Source organism: Morone saxatilis, unplaced genomic scaffold (genome assembly GCF_004916995.1).
Source record: "Morone saxatilis isolate NCDOM2014 unplaced genomic scaffold, NCSU_SB_2.0 Contig8, whole genome shotgun sequence".
Classification (NCBI taxonomy): Eukaryota; Metazoa; Chordata; class Actinopteri; family Moronidae; genus Morone; species Morone saxatilis.
This window is the reverse complement of record NW_023340257.1, coordinates 24,880,699-24,892,319: the sequence shown is the minus strand read 5'-3', so window position 1 is coordinate 24,892,319 and position 11,621 is coordinate 24,880,699. Positions and strand designations below refer to the sequence as shown.

The following is an 11,621-nucleotide window of genomic DNA, read 5'->3' as shown; positions in this document are numbered from 1 at the left end:
ATAAAAATGCTACAACGACAGTTATTAACACACAGTAAATGTTTAATCAGTTTACATCGTGATTAAAGTAGTTTATCTTTCACCCTCTAGGCGGCGGTAATGCGCAAATGGCGCAAACTGAACTGCCAGAAATCGTAGTAGAAGAAGAAGCAACTTCCGAAGTGTGTTTGTGGTTTTTTTATTTTTTAGATCAAATTTTAATCAAAACAGTGAAAGTGGACTGACAACGAAGAGGAGCGGCTTCTGCAACGCTTTACCAACATGAAGTGAGTGTTTGTGTCGAGATAGAAGAGAAAAAATAACAATACACAACCGTCTCTGAGCTGTGTTGTTTTTAATTTCAGGCTCAACATCGACGGTCTGCTGGTGTATTTTCCATACGACTACATTTATCCTGAGCAGTATTCCTACATGCTGGAGCTGAAGAGGACACTGGATGCCAGAGTGGGTGATGTTAAAGTGTCTCTCAGTTCATTAAACAGGACGTACAGACAATAACAACAGCTTATTATACACACAAGTGGTCGAATATAATGAAATACTGTAGATACAGTGTCTATCAGAGGGAAATAGTGATGTTGTGTCTGTGATTGATTGTTGTTAAAGGTTATGTTGATGTTTTCTTCTGCCTGTATGTATTTATAGCTGTAATTGTTCCTCCTCTCTGCAGTAAAGTTACAGTCTTTGGTGCAAACTTCCTTTTTGTGTTACTACTCTGAGGAAACAAACAGAGGATATTTAGTACTTAAAAGACAATTTCACTTAGCGACTGATTAAACACGAGTGTAGGTTGAGGTTTAAGTTTAAATTCATCAGTTTTTGTTTTCTACTGCATCAATGGGAGGACGGAGGTAACTGTTGTGTTGGGTTCAGGGTCATGGAGTCCTGGAGATGCCTTCAGGAACAGGGAAGACCATCTCTCTGCTGTCTCTCATTGTTGCCTACCAAAAGGTGAGTTTAGCTGCGTGTGTCTTCAGGTTGGAGTTACTGTCAGCACATGAACATGTAATAAGTTTCTCTCTCTCTCTCTCTTTCTCAGGCCTTTCCTCTGGAAGTGACCAAGCTCATATACTGCTCCAGAACAGTTCCAGAGATCGAGAAGGTGAGTCAGCCCCAAATAAAATCTCTCTGCACAATTTATCCTGTCTAATGGCTCAAGAATTGTTTTTTAAAGTTAAATAAAACTTCGATCCGCGGTGTGATCAGGTCGTGGAGGAGCTGAGGAAGTTGATGGAGTTTCACTCCAAACAAACTGGAGAGAGCAACAACTTCCTGGCTCTGGCCCTTTCCTCCAGAAAGAACCTCTGCGTCCACCCGGAGGTACGAACCACGGCTGTCCAGGACAAATCAGGCCCTGACATACAACACGGAGCGAAGCACGATGACGCTAACATTCACATTTAAAGCTGACCAAGTGAGAAAGCAGCTTGTCGTTTAGATACAGGACCGAGCTTTCTGCTTTCTCTGTCTCTTTCCAGGTGAGCTCTTTGCGCTTCGGTAAGGAGGTTGATGGGAAGTGCCACAGTCTGACAGCGTCGTACATTCGCGCACAACGCCACAGTGACCCCAACATGCCTGTATGTCGCTTCTATGAGGTAAGAAGTTCAGACCAGCTGGTGTTTGTCAACTAAAGTGGAAGTCGGAGGAAGGTTTGTGTACGAATGGAGCTCTATATTGAATTGATTATAACTTGAAGACTCAACTCGCTGTCTGATTTTTTTACTGTTGATACAGCGGCATCTAGTTTTCATGCAGTGTAGTGTGTGTGTGTGTGTGTGTGTCAGCAGTCTGTAGCATCCTGGGAAAGACACCTGAAAACTGAAATCATTCATTATGTTCCTCTTGTTAGGAACTCTAACTAGGTTAAAGAAAACAATGAGAAGTACTCAGGTAACGCAGTGTGTGTAACTACAGACCAGAGGCAGTGTCTGGTTTCTAAATGTCCTCTGAATGAACTCATAATGTGATCTCAGGTCGGTGCTTTGTGCCGCACTGAAGTTATGCAACATCAGTGACAATGTGTGTACCTTTGTTATTATGGAAGCTCAGACATTTACCTTCTAACTAACAAGGCTCCAACTGACTGAGATAATTAACATTAAAAATAAAACACTTCTCTTTTCCTTTAATATGCCTAGTTGTTACTTGTTCCCCATAGTCGTATTATCTTCCACTGTCCCTACATTTAATTACGTGTGTGTGTGTGTGTGTAGGAGTTTGACGCAGTCGGCCGACAGGTGCCTCTTCCTGCTGGCATCTACAACCTCGACGACCTGAAAGATTTCGGCAGGAGGAAAGGCTGGTGTCCGTACTATCTGGCACGCTACTCGGTACGAAACACGTGGCCTGATGTGACAAATGTTTTTCTAGTATTTGGGGAAAGAAATTAATGGATGAATTTATAGTTGGTTTAAAAGTTAAAACAAAGATTTTCATTGATTGTTCATTGATTGTGGTCGTGGGAACACAGCAGTTTATAATATAAATGTTTCTCATCAAGAAGAACTCCTCTTGGCAGTTACTCTTCACTGAATAATGTCTTGATATTTGAAGCAGTTTCACAGAGGTTGTGTCTCTAAGTTTGTCCTGTTTTCTCTCTCCCGTCTCAGATCCTGCATGCAAACATTGTGGTGTACAGTTACCACTACCTGCTGGACCCCAAGATAGCGGACCTGGTGTCCAAAGAGCTGGCCAAGAACTCTGTCGTGGTGTTTGATGAGGCTCATAATATAGGTGAGGGTTTATTTATTATGTATCAGTCCCAGAAATCTGAGTTTAATTTAGTAATTCTGATCATTCTAACATCAGCTAATGTAAGACTCATCCTGCACCTCTTCGTCTCCTGTTTCTGTCTCTCAGACAACGTGTGTATTGACTCCATGAGTGTGAACATCACCAGACGAACACTCGACCGCTGCCAGACCAACGTGGACACACTTCAGAACACCATACAGAAGTAAGAGCCTGGCAGATTCCTCTAATTACATCTACGTCTGTGAGGAGAGGTGACACAAGGAAACAACCCTTTTTTAGGGAAATGAGACGTCTTTCACCTCTGTAACACCTCTGTAGAGTTTTTATAGGCCTGTGTATGTACTTCTTTATTATTTGCTGTGTTTCCTCTTATAATAAACAGTTTGACACGACACCTTCACATTTGTTTATTATGTGTCTGATAGGATAAAGGAGACGGACGCTGCTAAACTGAAGGAGGAGTACCGGCGATTGGTGGAGGGGCTGAAGGAAGCCAATGTTGCCAGGGAAACGGACGTCTACCTCTCAAATCCCGTGTTACCAGATGAAATTCTGAAAGGTGTGGCCATCAACAGGATTGGACATCAATTCATTTTGTTTTTGTTGAATGATAATTCAGATAAAAACACTAAACTGAGTCTTCAAAAAGCTTGAATACTTTCTGTCTGCTCTCTCTCAGAGGCGGTCCCTGGTACGATTCGCACAGCGGAGCACTTTGTTGGTTTCTTGAGACGGTTCATGGAGTATCTGAAGTCCCGGCTGAGGGTCCAACACGTCGTACAGGAGAGCACACCGCAGTTCCTCAAAGACATCTTCGACAAAGTCTGCATCGACCGCAAGCCTCTCAGGTCAGTGTGGGCTTCAGCAGCTCATTTAAACTAAAATCACACCTTTTATAATCTATTTTACTGCTTGAATCCACACTTAAGAAGGCGACATGGCCCTCAAGTGATCAGTTCTAGCTCTCTTTCTCAGTAGTTTAATCACATATTCTCCTTCTTCACTTCCCTTATTTCCTTTGCAGCTTCCCACTCACTCTCCCACCTCCCTCTCATTATCTTCCTTACATAATCACTCACCTATTGAATGCTTTCTCAGTTGCTCACTCTCTTCAATTTCAATAAAACTTAAATTTCAATTTCAACTTTAAAGACATGAATGTTAAAAACAAGTATTGCCTCTTACTAGCTCATGTCCTTGTTTACTTGATTACTCCTCATTTGGACACAGTTTCTCTCTCTAATCTTCCATCCATTCCTCTTTGTCTCTCCAGGTTTTGTGCGGAGCGTTTACAGTCGTTACTACGTACTCTGGAGATCGCCGACATCGCAGACTTCTCAGCTGTTACTCTCATCTCTAACTTTGCTACTCTCGTCAGCACCTACAGCCAAGGTACCGAAACCCCATCTTTAACATCTTAAAGTACTGAAACAGAAACTGTTAACAAATATAGTACTTAAGTAAGATGTGTGGTAAAAGTCAGATTTAGTTTTTGATAGCTCCCAAATATTTAGGTTTTGTTGTATAAAAAGAATGGGAGAGGGGAAAACATCAGTGAAACTCTACTTTAAACTGTTTTCTCTCTGTCTGAAGGTTTTACCATCATCATTGAGCCCTTTGAAGACAGAACTCCAACCATTGCCAACCCTGTGCTGCACTTCAGGTGGGACAGCATATTTAATGTAAACCTTTACCTACCAACCCCACTTTACAAAGGATAAATGTTATTCTTAATGTGTGTGATTGTGGATGAGTACCAGTGACTCCAGCTCTTCTTTACCCTGGGGAAAAGGTTCCAGGCCTCAAAAAATATTTGGGACAGAAGCTTCCTGCCAACGACCTACTTACATTTTCAGCTGCTTAACCACTGAGGACTGTGCTGTTAGCAGCTCAACAATGATGCAGGATACTTCTGCTGTAAAGGCTGAGAAGCCTCCTTCTGAGATCTGAAACACAAAGCAGTTATTGTTACACAATTTTACACAATGATAATCTTTCTGATGGATGGAAACTGACAAAGCCTGTGTGATATAAACAGTGAAACCGTGACTGATGTTTGTTTCCTGTGTTTGTTCTTCTCTCAGCTGTATGGATCCGTCTATCGCCATCAAACCTGTTTTTCAAAGATTTCAGTCAGTCATCATCACCTCTGGGGTAAGTTAGTTCTCTGTCTCGTTCTTCTCTGCTCAGTTTACAGTCAGTCGGCAGTAGTTCAGTCCTGTAGTTCACAATGTAGATTTATGTCTTATGGCTTAAAAAAAAGAGAGAATATGATATATTTGTAATCTCAGGTGGCGTGTGCAGAGTTGAGAACAGATGGAGCACAGAATAGTTTTCTCTTTTTGTTTTAATATTGTTTAATTTGAGCAGAAGTTAAAGTACCTGCCCCGTATCATGGAGCTACTTAAAATCATTGATGTAATGTTATTGCTTCTCATAATTATGTGTACTTAGTTTTAAATGTAGATCTATTCCTCAATATTATGATAAAGTTATTTCATTTTCTGTTTCACATCTGTGTGCTCTGATAAATGACGGCCTGCTCTCATTTTGACTATCTTGTCCTTCTGTTTGACCTCTTTAGACTCTCTCTCCTCTGGACATCTATCCCAAAATCCTCGACTTCCGCCCGGTTACCATGGCATCCTTCACGATGACGCTGGCACGGACCTGCCTCTGTCCTCTGGTGTGGAACTACACTCAGACACACACGTTCAAAAACACACTCAGACAGAAGAATTATGGACAAATTGTGTCACAAAACATGACAATGTGCCAACCCTTAATCTCATTTCCACCATTAAAACTGAGTTTCATGTCTTTCCTTCCTGTTTTGTCTTCCATAGATTGTTGGCAGAGGAAATGATCAGGTGGCCCTGAGCTCAAAGTTTGAGACCAGAGAAGATTTTGGTTAGTAAAAATGTCTTTTTCACAACATAAAATCTAAAAACAAAACACATTATTCTTTGTTTAAATGTAATGGTATAACTTTTTCTTTTTTTTTTTTTTTTTGTTTCCAGCTGTGATTCGTAACTATGGCAACCTGCTCTTGGAGATGTCTGGCATTGTTCCCGATGGCATTGTGGCATTTTTCACCAGCTACGTCTACATGGAGAACATAGTGGCGTCTTGGTATGAACAGGTCAGTGTGAGGACACACACATCACTACTGATGAATAATATTTAAAATTGTTGCATCATGGGAACAGAATTTAGTCAACAATGATTCGATGTAAGTTATCTCATTATATAGGGAAAGAAGGATGGCGTCAGTAAACATTTCTGTTTGTTTGCAGGGTATCCTGGAGAATATTCAGAGAAACAAGCTGATCTTCATTGAGACTCCCGATGCTGCAGAGACAAGCATGGCCCTGGAGAAATACCAGGAGGTCAGAGAGACACAAAACAAAGATCAGTTGTCCCGTTTAGCATTAGCAGTGCTGTAAAGGAATAAAAGCAAACTCATGGTTTATCTTCCTGTTCTCATGCTGGATCCCAGACTTTTGTCCTCTGACCTTTCTGTCTGTCTCTTCCCCTCAGGCATGTGAGAACGGCAGAGGAGCCATCCTCCTGTCTGTGGCCAGGGGAAAGGTGTCTGAGGGAATAGATTTCGGTAAATGATGAGGGTTATTGACTTAAAATGAAACTTCCTGTGGGGAAATATGGACCCAGTTAAATATAAAGATTCAGTAAACATTTCACCGGGTGTATGTGGGTGCGTTGAGTTCAGTTTTTCAACGTAACTCTGAATCTTGTTTTTCCTTCTGTTCAGTGCATCATTTCGGTCGAGCAGTCATCATGTTTGGAGTGCCTTATGTTTACACACAGAGCCGCATCCTAAAGGTCAGAAATATCTAATGTACAACATCACTCTCTTACAATAAAATGCACATTTACCCACATTGACTGAGCTGTTTTACTGTCATCACTGTTCATAGTTTGACAATATTTTTACTTACTCACTGACTTACATGTTCCAGGCTCGTCTGGAGTACCTTCGGGATCAGTTTCAGATCAGAGAGAACGACTTTCTGACGTTTGATGCAATGCGACACGCGGCCCAGTGTGTGGGCAGAGCCATCAGAGGCAAGACCGACTACGGACTTATGATTTTTGCTGACAAGGTTTGTGATGTTTCTGTCCTTTAATGCTGCCTCCACAATTTCTCACCTTGCTTCACGTTCACTTTTTATAGCTTCCATTACAACCAGTCTTCTGATTTTAGCATTAAAGTGGCTCCACTGGGGCAGTTTATTGTCTTGAGTGATGAACAGTCCTTGATGACCGTGTCTCCCCGCCCGCAGCGTTATGCCAGAGCAGACAAACGTGGGAAGCTTCCTCGCTGGATTCAGGAGCACATTAATGACGGCAGTCTGAACCTCACCGTGGACGAGGCCATCCAGCTCTCCAAACACTTCCTGCGGCAGATGGCTCAGCCTTTCAGACAGGTGTGACTCACACCTGCTAAACACAACACAAGTGTATAATGTGTGCTTCAGATTTCTCTGCTATCTGGGTTAAAGAGTTAAGTTAAAGAGTTAATTCAACAGGCGTAAGGTCACCAGAAGCAAAAAATATTTATTACAAAACAGCTTTTGTCTCTTTTGTGTGAAATGTCAAAGAAATAACAAACAAAAGGTCCAGAGAGGACATAAAGTTACTGTGTCTTAAGTGAGGAATCAGGACATTTACTGTACTTTACATGAAAGAGGTACATTAATTACTTTAGCTGATAAATAATTCTTAGGTTTTTGACCTTATGCAGGTGAGTCAGAAAGTTAATTTCTAACACTGGAGGAAATAGAATAAACAGAAGAAAACACTTGCTGTTTTTTAGTCATTTGAGTTCTCACTTGTCTTTTAGCTCATCCAACAAATAAAAAGCCTGTTTTTGAGCATGTAGTAGCTTCCCACATCTCTTTAATTGTTTCATTAGTGTGTGCTGACCATCGCCTCTCTAATAACCTCCTCCTCTCTCCCCCTCTCTTTCTCCCCCTCCAGGAGGACCAGTTGGGTCTGTCTCTGCTGACTCTCGAACAGCTGGAGTCGGAAGAGATGCTGCAGAAAATCTCTCAGATTGCTCATCAGACCTGAAAGGTGACATGCGCTGCATAATGTCATCACCATGGCAACGCCCATTATGGGGTCGGCAGTCGGTACGATGACATCATTACCGTGCAAACAATTATAGAACTGGGTCAGATAGCAGATGCAACTTCAGATTTCACTTTAACCCATTCAGTGTGATAGATGTACGCGGTTTTCCACATCAGGACAGTTATAGACAACGAAATGAAACTAAGTTTCCTCTAAAAAGCTCTTTTTATGTGGTAAACTCCACCTATCTGGTTAACTAACCATGAGAAGTATTCCAATCACATGTTGGCCCAGCTCTGGTGGTTACAGTAATGATTTCTGATGGGATTACACACAGTCTGTGTATAGTGGTTTAACAGTTTGAGCCTTAAAGAAGGCACAAACATTCAGTATTTCAGGTCACACACACACAGAATATTACAGAGTCTACAGAATATTAGCACCACAGCTCTGACACTCAGACTGTGCGCTGTTTGTCCTGTTTGTAAAGCGAGAACATCCCGTCAGACTGAAACATATCAAACAAATTGAGTATTTTGCAGGTTTATTGAGATGGTCCTAACATTTTGTTACACTCTGTGTATTCAGTATTTCAGATCACTCACAGATGCAAGAAGAGAGGATACAATAGAACAACATTATATTCCTAAAATGGATTTTACAGCATTTTCAGAGTACTGTAGTTTGTGGAAACAATAATACATTTATTTCTTTTGGTTAATAACATGTTTAGTTTCAAATATGACAAGAAGTCATCATTAGTGGGTCAGCACGTTGCATTATCTACAGAAACGTTATTCCATCTGTGGGTGTAACATCGGTTCGTATAGCGTCTGTCATATAGGCACGACTACTGTTAAGTTTGCTTTGCTACTGCAACTGTACATAGTCTCATTTTATACTGAACATGAATATTTGTATCTGTTTTTTCAACCAGGAAGTTGGAATATAAATGTTTGTATTTAACAGTTGACTTGTGTTTCTTCTTGGGAATGCATTTTTGAAAAGAGGCCTTTCCATCCTGAGTAAAGGGCAAATACCTGAACTTTAAAAAATTACATTAGCTATTCAAATTAAAGTAGAAACCCTTTTTAAAAAAATATATAATTGTCAAAACCTTAAAGCCATAAAACACAAAGAAATATTTCCATGCAAACAACACACACCAAAGGGTGTTCAAGTCTCTTTGTAATTTATTTCAGCTCCAGTTTGCAAATATAAAATACAAACATTCATATTTACCAGAATAAACACAGCATCAGATGAGACATATATAGTCCAGTTCCTACTTATTTCATCCCATTCTGTATGTAACATTATTACAAGACCGTAGTTTCTACAGTAACTAAAATAGTGCGATTTCAGCCCTTACAACAAACAGCAGTGACATCTTCTACCACAGCAAATATACAATCAGTAGTTCTCCATCATGGGAAAATAGAATATACAGTATGTTCGAGCAAAAAAACTGGAAGTGAGCCCTAAAAAAGATATTTGTGGATTAAAATCCAGGAGGGTCGGGTGGTGACGCCATTTTCAGGGAGCAAAGATTTTCCTAGCAACACTCATTTATTTGAGTCTGTATCTTACTTTAAACATTCCTGAGTGTTAAAGGTCCAGTGTGTAACATTTAGGATGATCTACTGGCAGAAATTGAGTATAATATTCATAGGTATGTTTTTATTAATGTATAATTACATGAAAAATGAGTTGTTTTTATCTACAGACCCACATATTAAACCGCCATGTTTCTACAATAATACCAGAACGGACAAACTGTCTAAATTGGGCCACTAGATGCCACTAAATCCTACACACTGGACCCTTAAGTATGTACAAAATGATAGTTATTTAATGTTCTGTCTAGTGTATCAACATAAAAAGGAAGGACCTATGTTTATTTTGTTCACGCAGTGTTGTGGTCATGTCACAAGATCTCGAGTTTGAGTCTTAAGTAATGTGTTCAAGTAATTTTCGCTATAACAAGTGAAAGAGCACAAAGAAATCTACATTAAAAGAGTTTACTCTCTGTATAATAGTTGTCGATTTCAGGCATTTCAGTGAATAAGCATAGATGTAAAATTACAAGAGGAAATAGACATACTTAAGTAGGCTACCCTGTGCCTCAATATTGTTCTTCATTCATGCTACGTTAAGCTACCACTATGGGGCAGAGACTTCAAAACAAACTCACTCAAATAGTTGGGGTTAATGCATTCACAAACATCTGGCTACCTGTGCATCACATGCACACACTGCCCTGTGTATCCCTTTGGAGTCAAATTTCCATCCATCGATTAACTACAAGTCCAGTATTCACTCTCCTTGTATCTCTGGTTTGCACTTTAGCTGCTGGATGTTTTGACTATCTTCACAGGTTAAGCCACCAACTTTGTATGATTGCTTTTGGCTCTGGGCAGATAGCGTCTATTTGGCTTGTCTAAGCTTGTTTGCTGAAACATTTTGAACTTACACAGACGCATATTTACCTAGATTCTTTTCCTCTTTGTACAATCGCCCAATTTGCTTCATGTTCAGTTTGTGTGGTATAACATGGTCGGCCACAGTGTCTTTCATACGGCAACTGAGGGGTGCAAAAGAAACGTTCAAATCCAGAGTGGCTGTGAGTAAATGCTCTGTGAAGTCTTAGTTCAAGTCAGTCACCTAACTTCAGTCCAAGGCCAGTTGAAAGTCATCAAAACATTGACTCAGGCACACAACAATAACTTTGGGTATCCAGATAGCTTTCAACTAGTTTCTGAATAAAACAACAAATACAACTTGCTGAATATTGAAATGTATGGAAACTTTAGGGATGTTAATATTCAGTTATTGATCGATTTACCACAGTTTGTTAATATATTCCTGATCAATCAATGTGCAAAAATATCCATCTTTTAGGAGTACCGTCATTTCATAGTGCTGGTGATGATTGTTTTCAAATGGTGCACGGCACATTATTCAAGTTAAAAAAGAGTTGGTCCTTATTCTCATAATGTGGAATGACAAAACTGGACTGTGGTGCAAAACAGCTGAAGTAAACACATTTGTGTTCTCATTAGCTTGGACAATATGAAAATATAATTTGACGTGCACATTTTAAAAGGCAAAACACATTTTAAATAACTTCTTTTAACTTCATAAACTCGATGGCTTAAACTTCTCCCTCGTAAACCAAATGTTACATTTTGACCAACGCATCACGACAACTTTACATTCCTGTGCTTCTCAAGAGAGAATTTATATCATTTTATAAAGATAATCTGTCATGTTTATCTTTACAAACTTAACATAACTCCAGGGCCACATTAGGAGATGCCTAATACCTCGAATATAAAATGAATTGTATTATTTTTGTTCAACCTGAAATTATCATGTTTATCCAAACACAGTAAAAACTTTGTTGTCTTACAATGAATGCTAGTATCATTTTAAATAGTCTAAAACAATGTTTTCTTTAATTTTTAAGTTAAAGGAGGGGTATGCGATTCTGGAGAAATCCAAATACCATGACATAGTGCGAACGATGACACAGCACGTAACGTTAACGTTAACCTTTACAAACTGTCCCTTCAGTTGCAGCTGCGCAAATAACCTGCAGAAAGGACGAGACGGTTTCCCAGAGCCAGCTCCAAAGTAAGCTGAACGTCCGTGGGAAAGGGGTTTAACGTTAACTGACACGAGTTCTGTTGTGCGGCTCGTTCCGATCCACTTCGTTTATTCCTATTTACAGAGGCTGCTGAGTACAACCACTACACACACACACACAC

The 11,621-nt window shown here is 40.1% G+C and overlaps 1 protein-coding gene across 3 annotated transcripts in view; it reads left to right on the top strand.

The window, feature by feature from the left end:
• The first annotated feature begins 126 nt into the window (after positions 1–126).
• The window catches only part of ercc2 (excision repair cross-complementation group 2), a 15,455-nt gene continuing 3,960 nt past the window's right edge, over positions 127–11,621 (top strand). Inside the window, exons 1-24 of one of the 3 annotated variants that reach the window (XM_035679516.1) lie at positions 127–266; positions 345–444; positions 874–951; positions 1,040–1,102; positions 1,207–1,320; positions 1,479–1,595; positions 2,214–2,330; positions 2,610–2,733; positions 2,860–2,956; positions 3,180–3,313; positions 3,434–3,602; positions 4,028–4,146; positions 4,348–4,417; positions 4,839–4,908; positions 5,339–5,440; positions 5,601–5,664; positions 5,775–5,896; positions 6,051–6,143; positions 6,295–6,367; positions 6,527–6,597; positions 6,735–6,878; positions 7,059–7,202; positions 7,756–7,851; positions 8,440–8,817. In XM_035679516.1, coding sequence (XP_035535409.1) covers positions 262–266; positions 345–444; positions 874–951; positions 1,040–1,102; positions 1,207–1,320; positions 1,479–1,595; positions 2,214–2,330; positions 2,610–2,733; positions 2,860–2,956; positions 3,180–3,313; positions 3,434–3,602; positions 4,028–4,146; positions 4,348–4,417; positions 4,839–4,908; positions 5,339–5,440; positions 5,601–5,664; positions 5,775–5,896; positions 6,051–6,143; positions 6,295–6,367; positions 6,527–6,597; positions 6,735–6,878; positions 7,059–7,202; positions 7,756–7,848 — 2,283 coding nt within the window. In that variant the 5' untranslated portion in view covers positions 127–261 and the 3' untranslated portion in view covers positions 7,849–7,851; positions 8,440–8,817. Of the gene's footprint in view, positions 267–344; positions 445–873; positions 952–1,039; positions 1,103–1,206; positions 1,321–1,478; positions 1,596–2,213; positions 2,331–2,609; positions 2,734–2,859; positions 2,957–3,179; positions 3,314–3,433; positions 3,603–4,027; positions 4,147–4,347; positions 4,418–4,838; positions 4,909–5,338; positions 5,441–5,600; positions 5,665–5,774; positions 5,897–6,050; positions 6,144–6,294; positions 6,368–6,526; positions 6,598–6,734; positions 6,879–7,058; positions 7,203–7,755; positions 8,818–11,621 lie in introns of those variants that run through there. The other 2 variants (XM_035679517.1, XM_035679515.1) reach the window with 2 other exon arrangements.